General features: G+C 50.4%; 1 protein-coding gene across 1 annotated transcript in view; it reads left to right on the top strand.

Annotated features, from left to right (window-relative positions):
* The first annotated feature begins 18,821 nt into the window (after window positions 1-18,821).
* The window catches only part of LOC147737776 (uncharacterized), a 77,989-nt gene continuing 77,088 nt past the window's right edge, over window positions 18,822-19,722 (top strand). Inside the window, exon 1 of the mRNA XM_086935320.1 lies at window positions 18,822-18,976. Coding sequence (XP_086791446.1) covers window positions 18,905-18,976 — 72 coding nt within the window. The 5' untranslated portion in view covers window positions 18,822-18,904. The remainder of the gene's footprint in view (window positions 18,977-19,722) is intronic.

The following is a 19,722-nucleotide window of genomic DNA, read 5'->3' on the forward strand; positions in this document are numbered from 1 at the left end:
TGGGGGTCATAAAACCGGTGTCCCACCTGCCCACAACCGTAGCAGGTTAGGGGGCCCCTATGAACAGGTTTACCCGTCGGGGCCCCTGGCTTCTTCTCAGGGGGAGGCTGGGAACCTTTCCCTTGGTTCCCTTGGGGATTACTTTGGGCCCTTTCTGAGACTCCTTCTGTTTACCCTTGTCCCCCCCACTCTTCTGCTGGGGACCCTGCCCACCTTTGGCTGAGTCTCCCACTGGACCCTTGTGGACCCTGGTACTGACCCAGCGGTCCGCCTCCTCAGCAAGTTTTCTAGGGTTAGATATCTTGCTATCAATCAGGTGCTGGCGCAGCTCGGGAAAACAGTTATTAGACAAGTGCTCCCAAGCAAACAAATCATAAAGAGCTTCATAACTTTCCACTTTGCTGCCCTTTACCCAACCATCCATGGCTCTGCAAAAATAAGACACATATTCAACCCACGTCGTACCAGGCAACTTCTTACATTCTCTAAAAGCTTGTCTGTACTGCTCGGGGGTTAAAACATATCGCAACATTAAAGCATCTTTCATATGAGCATACGACATCCTATCCGCAACAGGCATGTCTAACAGGGTATCTCTTCCCTCATTCACAAAGCGACCCCACAACCCCGCTCCCCAATTCTTCTCAGGGACCTGGTGGGCCAACAATGCTAACTCATATGCTTTAAACCATTGACCAATATCTTCATTCTTATTGTAATCTTTGATCACATCTTTCGGGAAGTAAAACTTACTTTCTGCAGGCTCGGATGGAATGCTGCCACCAGAGGGATTCAACTTTTTAGCTTGGATATCCAGCTCCCTCAACCTGGCTTCACGCTCCAAAGCTAACTTCTCTCGTTCAAACTCCAACTTTTTGATCTCTAAATCAGCTTCCCTTCTACCTCTTGCATTTTCTAACTCCAACTGCCCATTTATCTTTAGCCTTGCCATCTCCATGTTGTAAGCTCGCTCTTTCGCCCTTTCTTCTCTTTCTTCAGGGGAAAGACCTTTGGAGGAAACACTGCTTCCGGGAGAGGGCACAGGTCCATTCACTGGCACCTCCTCATCCCCTTCCTCTGTGGGTACCACCACCACATCAGAGGGATTTCTGGACTCCCACCAGGCCTGCAATGCTTTATAAAAATCATCTTTTCTCGAGAGGCTGGTGGTAGGAACTTCAAACTGGTTGCAAAAGTGTTTCAGCTCATCTTTCTTGTATTTCTTTAGCTTACTCCTCTCGAACTCTTCTACAACAACGATAGCAGGGGCAGTGACTCCGTTGTCACTCATGGTTAAAACTGGCAGTGTTCAGAAAATCAAGTTTCAGAAAAGCGGAGAGCAAAAATAGGATCCTTCCGAATCGGATTGTGACTTGCGTTATGGTCTGCTTTCACTATGTAGCGCACACTAATCACTGTACATGGGTCATAAATGCAAAGTCCAAATCCCACCGCTGACCCACCAATGTTAGAACCGGCTGTCTCTAGTTGGCAGAGGTATACACTTATGACAAATAGGGACACTCCTTTTCTAGTCAGGGCAAGGGGATCACACCCTTTGATAACCCCTGCTCACCCCCTTGGTAGCTTGGCAGAGCAGAACAGGCTTATCTCAGAGGCTGTGCGTTAAGCAATTATGACCACATACAGTAATACAGTGAATACACTACAAATGGACACGACACAGTAGTATTATAAAAATAAGTATTTTTATATAAGGCTTAGCACAAGACCAAATAACGGCAAAACTGTACACAATAGGAATAAATACGTTCGGGAAGGAAAAAGGATAGTTCAAAGGTAGTTTCTTCTTTAGCACAAAAGTCTTCTAGTATCAAGCAAATCTTCTTCTTGGAAACACAGTTCTTAGCAACAGGGTAACTCACACGGGAGTTACACAACGTCGAGGCAAGGTTAATCCACAGGTTCGGCGGCGACCGCGAGGAGCGCTGCGTCGGGCCTGGAGTCACACGGACCCCCAACAACACAGTACCTTAGGAAAATGAAGCACACGATGATCAGCGGCGTCGAGCAATCCGGCGCCGCGTCTTCGGTGTCGATCAGGCCTCAGCAGGCGTCGTCGATGATGCAGTTGCGCAGAGTGAGCAGCGCTCACGGCGTCGAAGGGGCACACAGGTGATGCGATCAGCAGCGGTGCAGACACGAGGTCCTCTGGAGCGAGAGCCGTACTCCCACTCACTGGCGTTGCTGCTGGCGTCGGTCGGGCCCACCGTCCGGTCATCGTGATTGCTGGTTCTTTCAGAGGTGCTGGATTCACACTTCCAGCAAATAGCACTTTTAGCAGGTGAAGTCTTTTAGCCCTGTGACTTCAGCAGGAGACTGGCACTCTTCCAATCCTTGGAGATTTTCTTAGCAAGCGTGAGAGTACACGCACAGTTCCTCTCTCCTGGTTCCTTGGCAAAAATAAAGAAGCACTGCAGGATTCCCCCCAGCAAACAGCACACTGGCAGAAGGGGTAGGCAGTCCTTTAGATCAGCAGGCCTCTTGTCCTTGGTTACAGGGTTCCTTGTCAGAAGTGATCTGATTTCCTAGTTCAGGGGTCCTTCTCTTATACCCCTTTTCGTCTTTGATCCCTTTGTCTATGCCGGGGATTTCCCAACATCCTGGGTCTGTGGTGGGTGGAGCTAGGCAGTAGCACCTGGCCTATTCATTGAGCCGGGCTGAGTCCTCAGACGCCCCGCAGGAGGTGGAGCCAGCATTGATACTGGCAGGAGCAGAGCTATCGCCCTCCTGGCAGGAGGTGGGGCTAGGATCGTCCATGGCAGGCACAGGGCCATCAGTCGCTTGGCAGGAGGTGGAGCCAGCATTGTATCAGGCAAGGCAGGCTATCAACAACTACTCTCCCCCTACTCTCAACGTAAATGTCCCACTCATCCCACACTGACTCATCCAGACCTCTTGGAGCCACCCAGCTCCTGTCACACACACGTAAGACCAGCAGAGACCAGATATGGTTAGACAAGAAAATAGACACTTTCTAAAAGTGCTATTTTCGGACCCAGAGTCCAAAAACCATCCACACCAACGGATGCGTAATTGAACCCCGAGTTCAGGGATACCAAACTCGACATTGCACCATGCTCCCCGAGCCAGCTAGGATCATAGTACTAATAATCCCGGCGGCCCATTCTAATCAATAGAGAGCAGGCTACCTCGCAATAGTGAAGGACCACGATGGCGGTAATTCACTATCAGGACATGCCAACTTGGTCAGGCGTGTCCTACCTCAGACTTACAATGCACCCTGCCCGAAGGCCTACCATAGGGGCGACTAACATGAAGCCAAGGGAAGGTTTGGAGGGCTGGCAAGTAGGTATACTTGCGCAGCCTGCGTGACAGCACCAGACTGCACGTGGGTCTCGCAATGACCGACCCGTAGACATTCTTTTACGAGGCCGCTCCTGTGGGTGGCACAACACGTGCTGCAAGCCCACGAGCGGCATTTGTATTTACAAGCCCCGGCACTCCTGGTGCACTAGACTAGGGACTGACAGTAAACCAAACAAGCCAAACATGGATACAATAGATACATCAATTTAACATAGGGAGCACTTGCGCTATGGCACTGATCAGCAGTGACACGGCGCCCAAAGCATATACCAGCAAAACATCGTAAAACAGTAGAGGCAAACAGAAAAAATGGAGGAGAGACTCAAGCCAATGATGTCAGGTCTAACAGTGCGCTTCCCTTGTGATTACTGCATGGAGGGTAGTTGGCCTCCTACGAGGCGGGTGCAGGGTTTTATTTTCTTAGCTTGCCCGTCTCTGGCAGACTTCCGTTGGACAAGTCGACTATGAGGTAGGAGGCGGATTTTAGTTTTTATTTTGGAGTCGACATGTGTATCGCGTTGCACCCACACTCGCAACATTCACCTATCCAGACCTTCGCATGTTGGCGCAGGGGGGCACACTTAACTGCCCCTCGCCGGTTCATGAACATTATGATTCATCATGATTCATCTGCTCATTTGTTGGAGGCTCTGGGGGCACACTACAAGTCACGCCGACGGTCTTGCTGGGGTCTAGTTCCTGAACAACGGCTATCCAAAGAGTACTAAACGCCAAACTAATGCCAGCCCTTATCTACGCCCAACAAGCGTTCCCCGGAAAATTAAACAAGGACCTAGAAAAAATTAACTGCAGCGCGTATAAGAGACTGTTCCATCTCCGCGCGTGCACCAGAAATACACTCGTACGATTCGAATTTTCTGTAAATCAACAAAAGCTGGAAGAGATGGCTGCCTTCAGTAAATACTACTACCTTACAATAACAGCAAAGGAGAAGACATTGAAGGCAGTCTTAAAAAACATCTTCCTGGAATCTCTGAATCCTTGGTCAGTGACGCTTAATTCGGCTAAGGATCTCCTTAATTTAGCTATGGAGAACTGGGGCTCAGAGTTAGCGAATTATGCGACCATCAAAAATGCAATTAAAAAACAAGTCCGCATCTGCTCTCGCGCATCCATTTGGAGTCATTGGCAAAAAGAGGCCTCCACGAGTCACAAAGTCTGTCACACACAGTGCATAACTTCAAACTCCATCTCACTCAGGCAGTAGGCCGCTCAGCCCTATACAAGATTTTAGCCTACAGACTACATCCCCTGCCACTTAAAGAATTATACAGAATCGAACGGGCAGGTTCCATGATCAACGAATGTAGGCTCTGCAAATACGGGAGTCCCTGGCCCATCTCCTATTTTGCTGCCCGGCCTTGCACACAGCTCGCAGCCTTTATCTGAGGCCCATCATTTTACAGCTGGGGACACGCACCGCAAAGGAGGCGGTTCACCGACTATACACTCTGAACTCAGTAAAACAAATGGCCACATTTGGCAAATTTATTCATCAGACTCGCACTAGGCTGATGGCCATCTCGAGTTAAAAAAAACGGAGACTCAGCGGAGGCATGTTGGCCTGTAAGATCTTGGACATTATTCTCTTCCAGCCCATAAGCATTCAGATTTTTAATCACACAGACTTGTCTTAAAAAAAAAAAAAAAGACGATTACTCTTTTAACCTCAGTAACCTTTGTAATTTTGCACTTGGTTTTAATGTAATGGTTTTGAGTAACCAAACAATAAAAATTCATTCATTCATTCATTCATTCATTCATTAGTTCCTGAAATTCATACCTTTGAGCATGTAAGAAAAGAATTTAGCGTATTTGACCATCATTCCTTCATATTCTGTCCCGCCTGGTTATGACCCTGAACATTTGAAATAGCAGTTACATATTACGAAACATTAGAGGCCTCCTGGAAAAATCGAGTTGTATTCTGTGCATAAGCAGGAGTCCTCTTAATACAACAGCAAATGGTGAATAATTATGCTTGGGGCATTGTTTCATTTTTCTTTTTCGTTTTGTTTTCAACAAAAGGGTGTATTTAAACATTTGTGTCTGACGCACTACTGAAGTCTTTTCATCGTTTATATTTTGAATTGCGATTGTGAGGGCTCTGCATCATCAGGTTTACGGTCATCATTTATTGATAATTTAGGCAGCAATCACTGTTGGGCTTTCTACAATTGTTGTGATTATCACTTTTCCTTTGCATTGTGCTTGGTCTCATTTTAACGTAGTAAACATGGTGACTGAGCACAGTATCACTGCAGAGAGTCACGTATTTCTTAAATTCCTTGGCTCAGCCTGCAGTCACATGTTTCCGGATTAACTCTGCCGCATGTTTAAATGAATGTTTCCACCTGTGTTGCTTATGGCGAGTTTGCTGGCTATCACTTTGCTTGGAGGATAACTTTGTATTAGGAATGGTATAATGGGCATCTTAGTTGCAGACATTGTCCTGAATATGCTGATTTCCACACTGGCTCTTCATAGCTGCCAAGGTTTCAAATTGCTTATGTGTGACATTTTCATAATTTCAGTGTAATTATAAGTGACATTCAATGACTATGAGTGACACTTTGTCGCGAGCAAAATCAAGTAATGAAAAGGAGGGAAACACAGAAATATCAGAATTTACACCCATTTGAGCTACAAGAAACTTTGGTTTGGTGTAGACCACAAGGCTTCCAAGGAGAGGCTCCTCCTTTACCACCCCTTGAGCCAACACCTTACAAATGCTGTTTCGCTGAAGGAAAATGTATGCTTCCTAAAGCAGACTACTCCCATAGTAACATCTTGGACCAAACATTTTATGAAACTATCTCTTCAGATTCCAGAACGGAGCACAGCAATGAATTGTGTATCCACACTTTCTCTTGCATCTGCAATGACAAAATTGCTGCCTGTTGATTTCTCCAGCCGCTGCTGTAGGAAGTGTGCATGTTCTGTTTTGGCATAAGAATTGTGCGTTTCCTGTGTTTCATGTAATTATTAAGCATGGGCGAATTTTGCGAATTTGCAATCCGTGAATTTGCGGATTTGCGAATTCGCAATCCGCAAAATTCGCGAATTCGTGGATTTTTTTATTTTTGCGAGTTCGCGGAGGACTTTGCGTGTTCGCGGGTGTTCGCTTGGTGCTTTGCGTTTTTTCGGGTTTTTTTTTTGCCTGGTTAATCACTGCCACCCTCTCGTTTTTTATGCCCATCTGCCCTCTGTACCACTCGTTTCTGTGCCCTTCTGCCCTCTGCCCCACTCATTTGTTGTCCCCTTCTGCCCTCTGTCCCACTTTTGTGCCCTTCTGCCCTCAGTCCCACTTAGAATGGCGCCGGCAAGCTGCCAGCGCCATTCTAAATTAGCTACAAATAGCTTCAACAGGAAGCACTAATAGATAAAGTAAAGCAGGTGCTCGAGTTGAAAGTCAAATTAAGTTACACAATCATCAATCACCCCAAACTTGGGGTGATTAATGATTGTGTAACTGAATTTGAGCAGCACCTGCTTTACTTTATCTATTAGAGCTTCCTGTTGAATCTGACTTTTGTAACTATGTTAGAATGGCTCTGGCAGCTTGCCGGCGCCATTCTAAAAGAGTTACAAAAGTCAGCTTGAACTTTTGACCCAATCCGTTCTGCTCGCGGATTTTGCGGGAAATTCGCGAATCTCGCAGATTGCGAATTTACAGAAAATCCGCAAAATCCGCGAGCGGAACGGATTTTCCACCCATGCTTAGTAATTATTGTTTTGGAAAAGTTTGAGCATATGCAGTAAATCCAAGTTTGATTCTATCGGAATTAGCTGGTGCAATAAAATCACATGCATCTGCAGAATTATGTGAAAACATTAGAATAGTTTTTTCAAGTATGCAGTGATGCCCCGTCCGAGTGGCAACTCGCTGCCTGTCTGTGTGCCCACCCTAACTCTGTAGTCTACATCATACCCTCAAAACCATCAGGAAAATTCTTCCGTATTTGGAGAAGGAGCACAGGAAAACTGTTGTTACTGGTCTAGTCCTTTCACGCTTAGACTATTGTAACAGCCTGATGTTAAACGCCCAGCAGAGCGTTCTTAATAAACTCCAATTACTGCAAAATGCAGCTGCCCGCCTGATCACCGATACTCCCAAATTTGCTTCGGTAGCTCAGGACCTGGTGAACCTCCACTGGTTGCCAATTCGCTAGAGAATTGCCTTTAAAGCGCTATTTATTTATTTATTTATTTATTTATTTATTTATTTATTTCTGAATTTGTAAAGCGCATGGTTACACTTACAGTGTGTCCCCGCGCTGTCAGAAGAGCCATCTACTCCGTCAGTCAGACAAGACGGGTTAGTCTTTAGGGAAGAGGCATGTTTTGAGCTTTCTCCGGAAGATGAGCTCCGATGTTTCCACTCTTAAGCTCAGGGGGAGAGAGTTCCATTTATGTGCCGCCAAAATACGAAAGGATTTTCCTCCCATTCTGGCCTTCTTGTGTCTGGGGACAGCGAGGAGGCCTGCTCCTAACGAGCGGAGTTGTCAAGTGGGCGTATAGGGGCAAAGAAGGTTCCGAAGGAAGGCCGGGCCCTTGCCATGTACGATCCTGTGACCAATGCAAAGGACTTTGAAATCAATTCTCTCATTGATCGGCAGCCAATGCAGAGTTCGTAGGGATTTTTTTGAAGGGGCTCTTCTGGGCAGCCGGAGGACCAGGCGAGCGGCAGCATTCTGAATTGTCTGCAGTCGCCGCCGGCTAGTGGCATTGGCTCCCAGATAAAGGGCATTGCCGTAGTCCAGTCTTGACGTGACAAGGGCGTGGACCAGGGTCTTCCTGGATGATTCTGGGAGCAGGTCGATGGTTTTGCGGAGTTTCCGTAGAATCGAGAAGCACGAACCGGCTACCCGTCTAGTATGGTAGTCGAAGTCCATCTTTGAGTCCACCCATACTCCCAGATTCTTGACCTGATCACTAGGGGTAGGAAGGGGCCCTAGGGTCTGCGGCCACCAAGCAGATGACCAGACTGAGGGGGGTTTTCCAACAATCAGCACCTCAGTCTTGTCACCATTAAGACGGAGGCAATTCTGCGCCATCCATCCCGCCATATCCTGGAGGCAAGCTGAGAAGTTAGCGGCGGCTTGTTCAGCAGGTTGGGTCAGAGCGACCACCAACTGTGTGTCGTCTGCGTATGTCACTACTTCTACCCCGTATCGTTCCGCAGTGGTAGCCACGGGGGTGACATATAAATTAAAAAGGGTTGGACTGAGACTTGAGCCCTGCGGCACTCCTTGACCAAGGTCAAAGGTATCGGAGCGTGCTCCTCCTTGCTCTACCGAGAAGCTACGGTTGGTGAGAAAAGATTCCAACCATGACCAGGCCATGCCTGTCACCCCTCCTTTCTTCAGACACTGCAGCAGCGTATGATGTGCTACAGTGTCGAAGGCTGCACTGAGGTCCAGGAGCACTAGAGCTGCCACATGTCCTGCATCTACGTGCTTCCTCAGTGCCTCAGTCGAAAAAAGGAGGGCTGATTCCGTGGAGTGGCGTGCTCGGAATCCCGATTGGTTGGTATGCAGGAGGCCTCTGGACTCTATGTGCGCGGATAGTTGTTGGTTCACCAGCTTTTCCGCCAGTTTAGAGAAGAAGGGTAAAAGCGAAATGGGGCGTAGATTGCTAAGCTGGGACGCACTGATGTTGGGTTTTTTCTTCAGAGGCAGTACGACTGCCTGTTTCCACCGGTGAGGGACTTTGCCAGTGTTGAAAGAGGTAGATAGTATGTGGCCAACATAAGGTGCCAGATGACTCATGGCACTGGCCAGGAATTTGGCAGGGGCAGGATCGTGCGGGGAGCCTGATTTAATGCCTTTAGCAGTGGCTATCAGGAGAGCTTCTGACGGAACTTGATATACTGTGAGGCAGTCTTCGATCTTTGCCTCCCAGGTTGCTTCTTCATGAGGAGGAAGAAGGTTAGAGCCAGTTCTTGCATCATCCGGGAAACTGTTGTAAATGTCGCGTACTTTTTTGTGGAAAAATTCCGCTATAGCGTTACATGATTGTGCTGATGTGTCGGCCTGCTCTAAAGCAGGGGGAGGTGAAGTAATCTCTTTATAAATCCTGAAGAGTTCCTTGGATGAGCAGTTAGCACTATCTATTCGATCCGCATAGAAGGTCGCTTTGGCTTTCCTAATTTGGAGGTGGTATTCTTTAATGCTAGCTCTGTATACATCTCTTGCCTCTAGTGAATAGTTCTTCCTCCAGGCTCGTTCAAGTCTCTTACAGGCTGCCTTGGTTTCTCTAAGAGTTGTGCTGAACCAAGGTGCAGTTTTAGTTAGTCGCTCTGGGCCCTTATTGGCCCAAGGGGCAGTGATGTCCAGGGCCTTAGTGATGTGTCCGTCCAGGGCTATGCAAGCTCTGTCCACGTCCACTCCTAAGTCTGCTGAGGAACCGTTTAGTCGGAAGTGATGCTCGAAAGAGTCCATGGAAAACCGGGCCCATTTCCTTTGTAGTTTATTGGCGCAATGGTGAGTTTTTATGTGATGAGTCATGACTAGGAAGTGGAAAGGGACTAGGAAGTGATCTGTCCACAGCAATGGAATGGGAGTATCCTGTGTCAGATCCTCTAAGTTATTAAAAATGGGGTCAAGAAGGTGCCCCTGACGATGAGTCGGGAGGTGGGAGGCAGTGACTAATTGTAAGGTTAGCAGCTCTTGGCACAATTCTTGAGCAGCTGAGTTGTTAAGGTCTTCAATGTGGAGATTAAGATCCCCTAATACAAGGAACTTCCTGTATCTCATAGCCAATGGGGTGACGTTCTGGATAAGACTTTCCGTAAAGTTTCTGCTACCTCCAGGGGGTCTATAGATCAGTAGTCCTTTGATGACCGTATTTTTGTCAATACCGATGGAGAAAGCTCCAGTTTCGCTATCTGTTATAGTAACAGGTTCGAGGGAGCATGTCATATTCATTCTATAGATTATGGCAATGCCACCTCCCCTTCCCTTAGGTCTATTCTGCCTGCAAATTGCATATCCAGGGGGCAGGGCCTCCCTGACTTCAGGGTCTGAGTCTTCGTCCAGCCAAGTTTCAGTAAGGCATAGTAAGTCCCATTTGTTGTCGATTATAAGGTCGAATACTTCGAGTTTATGCTTTTTGAGGGAGCGACAGTTAAGTAGAGCGCCACTGATTTTTCTACTGTGCTCTGGTTGGACATTGCCGTTTGGCGTGCTAGCTTTGGGATGTTTATTGAGGGTGAAGCCACAGTTATCGCAGGAATTAGTAGGTCTACTGAGATCAATACTGTGCTCACATACCTTTAAGTAGTTGGTGCGAAGGGTGAGGAGTTCCTCTTTGTCGTAGCGGTTATCTGGGAGGTGAGGACCAGGGGGTCTGGCCCCGTGCCCCGGTCTGCCGCGGACGGGCGCAGACGGGCTTGCCTTCGGCGCGCAGACGGCGCTCCCGCTGCGCTCGTCCGCTGCGCTTCCGCTGGCAACACATGATATGGGCGGGGGAGGGCGTGGCCTCGAAAGTGGGCGTGGCCTGTGCGTCGCCGGGGAGGCGAGCTGGGGGTCGTTGCAGTCGTCGCAAGGACGCTGTTTGGTTTTCAAACTGAGGGAAAGTGAAGCAACAGGCTTCTGGTAAGTTTTCCACAGCTAAAATCACTTTATACAATTTTTAAAAACACGAGTCTCCCGGCGTCTGCCAGCGGAGCTCTGACACTTCTGGCGGCGTCAACACAAAGCGCGCGCTCTTATAAGTGATCCCGAAAGTGGGCGTGGCCTCGAAAGTGGGCGTGGCCTGTGCGTCGCCGGGGAGGCGAGCTGGGGGTCGTTGCAGTCGTCGCAAGGACGCTGTTAGGTTTTCAAACTGAGGGAAAGTGAAGCAATAGGCTTCTGGTAAGTTTTCCACAGCTAAAATCACTTTATACAATTTTTAAAAACACGAGTCTCCCGGCGTCTGCCAGCGGAGCTCTGACACTTCTGGCGGGTCAACACAAAGCGCGCGCTCTTATAAGTGATCTTCAAGGCCCTACATGACATGGGTCCTAGATACATAAAACTGCTCTTCCGTTGGCATAAACCAGCAAGAACCCTGAGATCGGGGGAACTGGCACTGGTCACGGTCCCCAGAGTTAAAAGAGCACGCTGGGGAGGTAGGAGCTTCTCCCTCGGGGCGGCAGAGGCCTGGAATAAACTGCCACTCTTCCTTAGACAATCCCAGGACCTGATGGCCTTTAGGAGAGAGCTCAAGACCTGGCTCTTTACTCATTAATCCCTTGCTACCCACTCACACTGGTTCAATTATGTTAGCGCCAGGACACCTCCGGGTAACAGAGCGCTCTACAAATGTAATAAATAAATAAATAAATAAATAAATGTCAGGCATACGTTTCCTTCCTGGGGGTCTGTGTGGGCTGACAATTTTAAGTTCTCCCATTAATAGACAGTAAGCCGGCCCTAAAGAGGTCGCGTGCTCGTACAGCACACTATCATTTTTTATTTGAGTGACATTATTAGCATTGTGTTATAAATAACGAAACCCTGAAAGTTAGGTGGGGGCTGGCTTACTTATTGAGTGACCTGCTGCTGCCCAGCCACGATGTGCAGCACAGTGACTGCCACTACTGCCAGTCTTCATCCAGGCAGAGCTGCTGCTGTCAACTCGAGTCGCCGGATACTCCTCGCCTCGGACGCCCCCCCCCTGCCGCGGCCGCGCTGGTTCTCCTTGTGGGCTGGCCAGCCCAGAGCTGACTTTCGCCGGCTCAGCTGGCAGGAGGTCAACTGCCACTGCAGCATGGTTGGGGCGCAGGCGGCCACCCGCCTGCGCCGCAATCGATTCATGCGCCCCCCTGCGGCCGCGGCAGGCGGCCTGCGATCATGGCATGAGAGAGGCTGTCTCGTGAGCAGGCAGCCTGCACTCTCAGATTCCCCCGCTGCTTTACTTCCTGTTCCAGACGTGAAGGCACTCTACCGCCGCACATCCGAATTTAATCCCGGCCCCCTGGTGACACGGTTGGTGGTTGGCTGCAGTATCGGACTGAGAGGGCAGGCAGCCCACCCCCCCTGCTGTGTCCGCGCTGGTGCCACATCCGCACCATAATTTGCTGCATTCTGTTTCCAGAGCAACAGGCAGCTCCGGGCAGAGTGCAGTCAATACATTTGTAGCGCTCTCTCAGAGCTGAGAGCTTCAGCAGTCTGTTACCTGTTTAGGAACACGCCGGAAGCAGGCGCACCTCTCTCGGAGCAGCAGTGAGAGCCCGGTCACCGTGACAGGCGCCGCCGGTGGCTCGCCTGGCAGCAGGTGGCAAAATGCGTGACAATGCTTTTCAGTGCGGTGATGTGGATCACAGCACTGAAATGAGTGAGCGTCACACCTGTTGCGTGACGCTTGGCAGGACTGGCTCTTCTTGTAAAGATGCTCTGCCCCCACAGATGACACAACAACCTTCTGGAGTCAGTATTGGTTTATTTATCCAAATCGCGCAGAGAGCGCCGAGCCTGCTGCCTCCCTGGCTCCGGCACCCGCACTAAAACCTTTTGCGCGCTTACATAAGATGGCGGGTCGGCGTACTACGCCATTGCGCCGACCCGACTAGAGCGCTAACTCTACACATCTCCCCCTTTTATATACATTCAACATAATATAGAGTCACTGTCCATCACCCATCTCATAGTCCCGAAATCTGGCTGGCCTCATCATGGCCCTTCCCCTTCTGGTACACCTTACCAGGGTGGATGTCACTTCTCTCCCGCTGGATCTTCCCGGAGTGTTTTCTCTACCTTCTTGACTGCTTCCCGCCTTCGGGCTCTCCTGTGACCTCTGTTCCTGCCGGGGCATCTCTTCGCTGGGTGATCTCACCGCCCCTAGCTCGCCCCTTATGTTCCCTTCATCGGTCTCTCCTTCCTCCATTGTCTGTTCATACTCCACCCCGCTTCTCTCCATTCCTTCCTGATCTTGATCCACAATGTCCCACTGTAGTATTTTGTTGCATCCCGCCATGCAGTCTTGGGACCATACGTTTCCGTCGCTCAGCAGGGCAGCCCTGTCATACACCTCCTTGACTTGGAGAGGTCTACTGTACTTGCTGCCCCCCTTTCTCTGCAGCACCGCCAACTTGACTCTCACCCATTCTCCTTCTTCTAATCCCGTGTCTCTCACGTTCCTTCTAGCGTTGTAGTGTTGTGAGTACACTGCTTGGGCTTTTTCCAAATTCGCTTGAACCACAGCTGGCGACCATTTGCTGGTCACCGTTTTCTCCTTTCACGCCCTGTTGTCCTTCGTGAATGGATCTCGGCCCCTCAATATCTGGAATGGGCTGTACCCCATGCTCGTAGGGGTGATACGATACGTCCATATAATTTGCCAAATCTCTCTTTCCCAGTCCTTGTCTCTCATTATTGCTGCTTGTATGGATCCCATCAGGACACGGTTAAACCGTTCCACCGGTCCATTTCCCGCTGGGTGACATATAGCTGTGTGCTTCGAAACTATGCCATTTCTTTCCATGAATTTGGCCCACTTATCTGAAGTGAACTGTGGACCATTGTCACTCAGTATAAGTTTGGGGATCCCTTCCCTCAGAAAGGTGTCCGTGAGGAATTTGAGTATGGTTTCAGTGTCCATTTCTTCTTCCACTCTCACGTCTGGCCACTTGGAGTACCTGTCCATAAGCACACACACATATTTCTGTGTTCCTTGTCCATCGAGATTCGGACCTAAAATGTCAATTGATAACTCTTCCCACGGATTTGTGGGGGTGTCGAATTTGCCTAAGGCTGGCCTGAGTGGTTTTAGGGTCTTGTCCGCTTGTTGACATTGAGTACACTCCCTGACATGGCGTTCTGCTTGTATGTCCATGCCCGGCCACCAGTACCCTTCTCTGGCTCTCAATTTAGTCTTTCCGATTCCCAAGTGACCTTCGTGTAGTAGCGCAAGTAGTCTGGGGACGATTCCTCTTGGTGGTATCACCTTGTCTCCTCTGTATATGAACACCCCCTTGTCATCTACCGAGAGTTCTTCTCTCACCTCATAGTGCCTCCGCAGGTTCCCATTCAGATGTTTTTTCTCGGGCCACCCACTCACTATGCATTTCACTACCTTCTGAAGATCCTGGTCTTCTCTGTAGGCTTCCTCCCATTCTTGGTTGCGGATGACCCTCTCATGATACTCCATAAGCGCAACCATATCTTCCATGGTGCCTTAATCCTCTTCTTTCTTTTCCATCAGTGCCGCTCGGCTTAAGTAATCTGCTACCTTGTTTCTGTTTCCAGGGATGTATTCCACATCGTACCTATATTCTAGTAGCTTCAATGTCATCTTTGCAATCCTGGGCGTGGCGCTAGCACGTAAGTACCTTTACCAGAGGCTTGTGGTCTGTTTTTAGCTGGAACCTTGTTCCCCATAGAAATTGTCTGTATCTGGTCATAGCCCATACCACAGCTAGCATCTCCTTCTCTATGACGCTGAATTTCTTTTCTGTTTCACTCAGCACTCGGGATGCGAAGCTCAGCGTCTCCACCACTCCTTGCCCCCTGTCTTGCATCAGGACTGCTCCCAGTCCCTTGTCGCTGGCATCGGTGGTGAGGATTGTACTCCCCTGAAGGTCGTATCCCTGCAACGGTATGGCCTGCACCCCCTCTCTCTTTATGCTCTCGAACTCTTCCTGGGCTTCCTCCGTCCATCTGAACACCGTCTTCTCCCGTGTTAACTGTCTCATATGGTGGGTCTTTGTCGAGAAGTGAGGGACAAATTTGCTATAATATTCGGTCATTCCTAAGAACGATCTGACCTCTTCCTTTATGGACGGTGGTGGTGCTTCATAGATGGCCCTCACGTTTTCCGTCTTCGGGGTGATTCCTTGTACCCCGATCTTGTGTCCTAGGTAGGTCACCTTCTCCATTCCTAGCTGGCACTTCTCCCACTCCGCCATTAATCCTCTCTCTTCCAGCACTCGCAGAACTTTAGACAGCTTGGCATCATGATCCATTCTGTCCTTACCCATCACCAGTATGTCGTCCTGGAAGTACTGGATGCCCTCCTTGTTCTTGAAGAGTTGATGCATCAATTTTTGGAATACCACCGCCGACGACGCCAATCCGAACGGCATCCTACAGAACTGGTAGCACCCAAAGGGTGTGATGAAGGACGTGAGTTTCCTGCTCTCCGGATGCAGCGCTATCTGATGATAGGCCGAGGTTAAGTCGATAGTGGAGTTCCACTTGATTCCTCTGGTCTTTGCCAACATCTCCTCGATACGTGGTAGTGGGAACTTCTCCACCACGATGTTCTTGTTCAGTTCACGCAGGTCAACGCAGAGCCTGACCTTGCCGCTTGGTTTCATCACCACCACCAATGGTGCCAGCCACTCCGCACACGTGATAGGCTAAATTATGCCTTTCTTCTCCAGCTCCTGATGTTCGATTTGCACCGCTTCCTTCACCGCCAATGGCACATTCCTCACTCTGTGTGCTACCGGTTTTGCATCTGTTTTCAAGATGATTTTATGCGCAAACTTCTCCAGCTTCCCTAATTTCCCACCGAATACCCTGGGGTAGTCTTCCTTCCATTTCTCCAGGTTCGGCCATTGTTCCGGTTCCATCAGCAAGACTTGCACTGCTCCTCCTGGGTCCAATTTGATGCCTTGGTCGCCCTGGTCCATCCATCCCAGCACCGACGGTCCCTTCTCTGAGACATACAGTTTGCAGACTGCACAGCGTCCCTTGAACTCAAACTTGAGTGGTCTAAAGCTCACCATGGATATGCGGTCTCCATTATACGATACAGGCCTTATGTCCAGCTTCTCCAGCTCTGGGCCCAGTTGTGGCCTAAACTTCTCATTCCATACCGCCCGTTGCACTATTGTGTAGGGTGACCCCGAGTCTGCCACTATGCTGATTGGTACTCCTCCGATGTGCATGTCCAACACTGGTTTGCTTGATCTCTTGGCGTCCACACATAACACCTGGTCGTAGATGCAAAGGACTGTGTCATCCTCTTCATGATCTCTTCCTTCCTGGTCATCTAGCCCCTGGTTCACAAATTTCACCACATTCCTGGTCGCCTTCCTCTGACACACCTTCTCATAGTGTTCTACGATCCCGCAGAACAGGCACTTGGCGCAGAATGCCGGGCACTTCCTGTTGTGCGCTTCGTGCATCATGCTGCCGCACCGGTAACACAGGTTGTTGGCGCCCTTTGAATGACCTCCAGGCGGCCCTGGATTTCCTTGCCACTTGTTCTGGCCTCTCTGTGGTGTCCCCTTTATCCTGATTTCTCTCCTGGGGGTCTCCTCTTCAATTCTATTTACCATGGGCCTGACTAGCGTTTCCTTTCTTGCCGCCTCTGCACACCGCCTCGCCAATTCTGCCTTTTTGACGATCGCCATTACCTTCTTCAGGGAGGAGTCCCCACTGGCCCACAACTTGTCCTGTACCGCTTTACTCGTTGTGTGCATCACTATCTGATCCTTTATGAATTTGTCGTGGAAATTCGCATATTTGTACGTGGACGTCAACTTCTTGAGTGCCGCGACATATTCATAGATCGATTCCCCCACTTCCTGTTTCCGTTGTTGGAAGTTGTATCGGTCTATTGAGACACAGACAGCTGGTCTATAATGTTCATTTAGTTCTTCTATCGCATGGGCATATACGTCGTCATCAGTATCCTGTCTCTGTTTGGGTACCAAGTTCTTGAACACCTCCAGCCCCTCCGGGCTCACATTATGAAGCAGTATCCTCCTTTTCCTTTTACTTGTAAACGGTTCTTCCTTCTCATCCTCCAACACCTCAATGTAGTTGGAAATATATTCCCTCCAGTCCTCCCACTTCATTAGGGGTTCGCCTGGTTTGGGTAGAAACGGTACGGGCGCTGTTGTATAGGACGCCTGCGCGCAAATGGTTTCGCGCTTCTCTCCTGGAGGCGTATCCTCTTGTCCCTTGGGGCTCCCTGGTGTGTTATCCTTATCCACCCTTTCTCTTTTCGGGCTTAATGGAGTGCTTCGGGCCTCACCGCCTTCTCTGCTCCCTGAGGTCGCCAGTGCTATTCCCCTGCTGGACACGCAACAGGTTTAGGTGGTCCTTTGTCTTTGCACTGCCGTCCACTAATGGCCGTGTGGCAGCGTGCTCTGTCTGCCCTGCCGTCGTGGTTTGGTGGGTCTCCACTGCCCCTACCCTTCTTGCCTGGGCTTCCTAAGACTGGGCCCCCTTGTACCTGTTTTTTTCCGGCTGTGGGGTGCACTCTGCAGCCTGAGGACTACAATTACGGCCCTGCCGCGCTCTCTGCGTCGTGGAGTGCTGTAGAGGTGGTCTCCAGCGTTTGCTGTGCTGTGGTTGACACTACTGGTGTGTACACTCGGCACGTGGGTTCGTTGCACCTTCCTTCGTGTTTTTGCTGGTTCCGATTTTTTTTTTATCTTAGGATCCGGGCCTCGTCGCCATTGTAAAGATGCTCTGCCCCCACAGATGACACAAAAACCTTCTGGAGTCAGTATTGATTTATTTATCCAAATCGCGCAGAGAGCGCCGAGCCTGCTGCCTCCCTGGCTCCGGCACCCGCACTAAAACCTTTCGCGCGCTTACACAAGATGACGGGTCTGCGTGCTACGTCATCGCGCCGACCCGAGCACTACAGCGCTAACTCTACACTTCTCTCTACACATATCGTAAGTTGAGCATTTGCTGATGTCTGGACGCTTTTACTCAGGCCACCTCTCCGCGCAGGCGCATTGATTGGCAGAGCAGTTTGCCGTCTCTTTTTACACCCCCCACCCCTGTTAGTGCAGTTCACTTTAATGACTTCTTAGAGTTTCTTGGTGCTCAAATGGGTGTCATTTCGGATATTTATAGGTTTAATTGCTTGATTTTTGCTTGCGAGAAAGTGTCACTCATAATCGTTGAAATGTCACTCATAATTTCACTGAAATTATTAAAATGTCACACATGGCAATCTGAAGGCTTGGCAGCTGTGAATATGAAAAAAAACAAACGGTGTTATTTTTGCTCAGGCAGCATAGGAGATGCGGTCTGACAGGGCGCATGCGCAGACAGGCGCATCTGTCGCAGATGGGCGTGGTCAGCCGCGTATCAACACACTGATCAGGCGCATATGACCTTCTCTGAGCCACGAGCGTGACCGCACAGTTGCAATAATTAAAGCATGCGCAGACGAGCAATGTCTCTCTAGTGGACTGTCAGGGCTCCATCATACCGCGCATGCGTAGGTTCACGTTACTTCTGTTAGGCGCATCTTCAGTTCAGCGCTTCTAGTTGGATCATCCACACTGAGCATGAGCAAAAGAAGAACCACAGCTAGGCATGGCCTGGCTGTATTCTGCCGGCGAGCATGCGCTGATGGGTCTGCCTCCACGCTACGCTTCTGTCTCCTCTACGCATGCGCGGATGTTTAGTGTCTCCGAGATGTGGTCTGGGTCTTCTCTGCGCATGCGTAGTTCGTTGTTTGTGTCAAGCGTAGGCGCCAGGGTCTCTTCTGCGCATGCGCCGCCGAGGCTGATAGTGGAGGCTGCAGACACCGACCCTGACCCTTCACTCTGAGGCCTCTGAGCAGAGACACCATGAGAGGCCGAGGAGAGCAGCAGAGCCCGGGGGAGGAGAGGAGAGAGCTGTGCCCGCAGGCCTCAGGGGAGGTGAGTGCAGAGGATGGGTGGAGGGGAGAGAGCTGTGCCAGCAGGCCCCAGGGGAGGTGAGTGCAGAAGATGGGAGAGGAGAGAGCTGTGTCAGCAGGCCCCAGGGGAGGTGAGTGCAGAGGAGGAGAGAGCTGTGCCAGCAGGCCCCAGGGGAGGTGAGTGCAGAGGATGGGAGGAGAGGAGAGAGCTGTGCCAGCAAGCCCCGGGGGAGGTGAGTGCAGAGGATGAGAGAGGAGAGAGCTGTGCCCGCAGGCCCCGGGGGAGGTGAGTGCAGAGGATGAGAGAGGAGAGAGCTGGGCCAGCAGGCCCCAGGGGAGGTGAGTGCAGATGATGAGAGAGGAGAGAGCTGTGCCAGCAGGCCCCAGGGGAGGTGAGTGCAGAGGATGAGAGGAGAGAGCTTTCGGCCCCAGGGGAGGTGAGGAGAGAGCTGTGCCAGCGGGCCCCAGGGGAGGTGAGTGCAGAGGATGGGAGGAGAGGAGAGAGCTGTGCCAGCAGGCCCCAGGGGAGGTGAGTGCAGAGGATGGGAGAGGAGAGAGCTGTGCCCGCAGGCCCCGGGGGAGGTGAGTACAGAGGATGAGAGAGGAGAGAGCTGTGCCAGCAGGCCCCAGGGGAGGTGAGTGCAGAGGATGGGTGGAGAGGAGAGAGCTGTGCCAGCAGGCCCCAGGGGAGGTGAGTGCAGAGGATGAGAGAGGAGAGAGCTGTGCCAGCAGGCCCCAGGGGAGGTGAGTGCAGAGGTTGAGAGAAGA

The sequence above is a fragment of the Lissotriton vulgaris genome, chromosome 1_1 (genome assembly GCF_964263255.1).
Source record: "Lissotriton vulgaris chromosome 1_1, aLisVul1.2, whole genome shotgun sequence".
NCBI lineage: Eukaryota > Metazoa > Chordata > Amphibia > Caudata > Salamandridae > Lissotriton > Lissotriton vulgaris.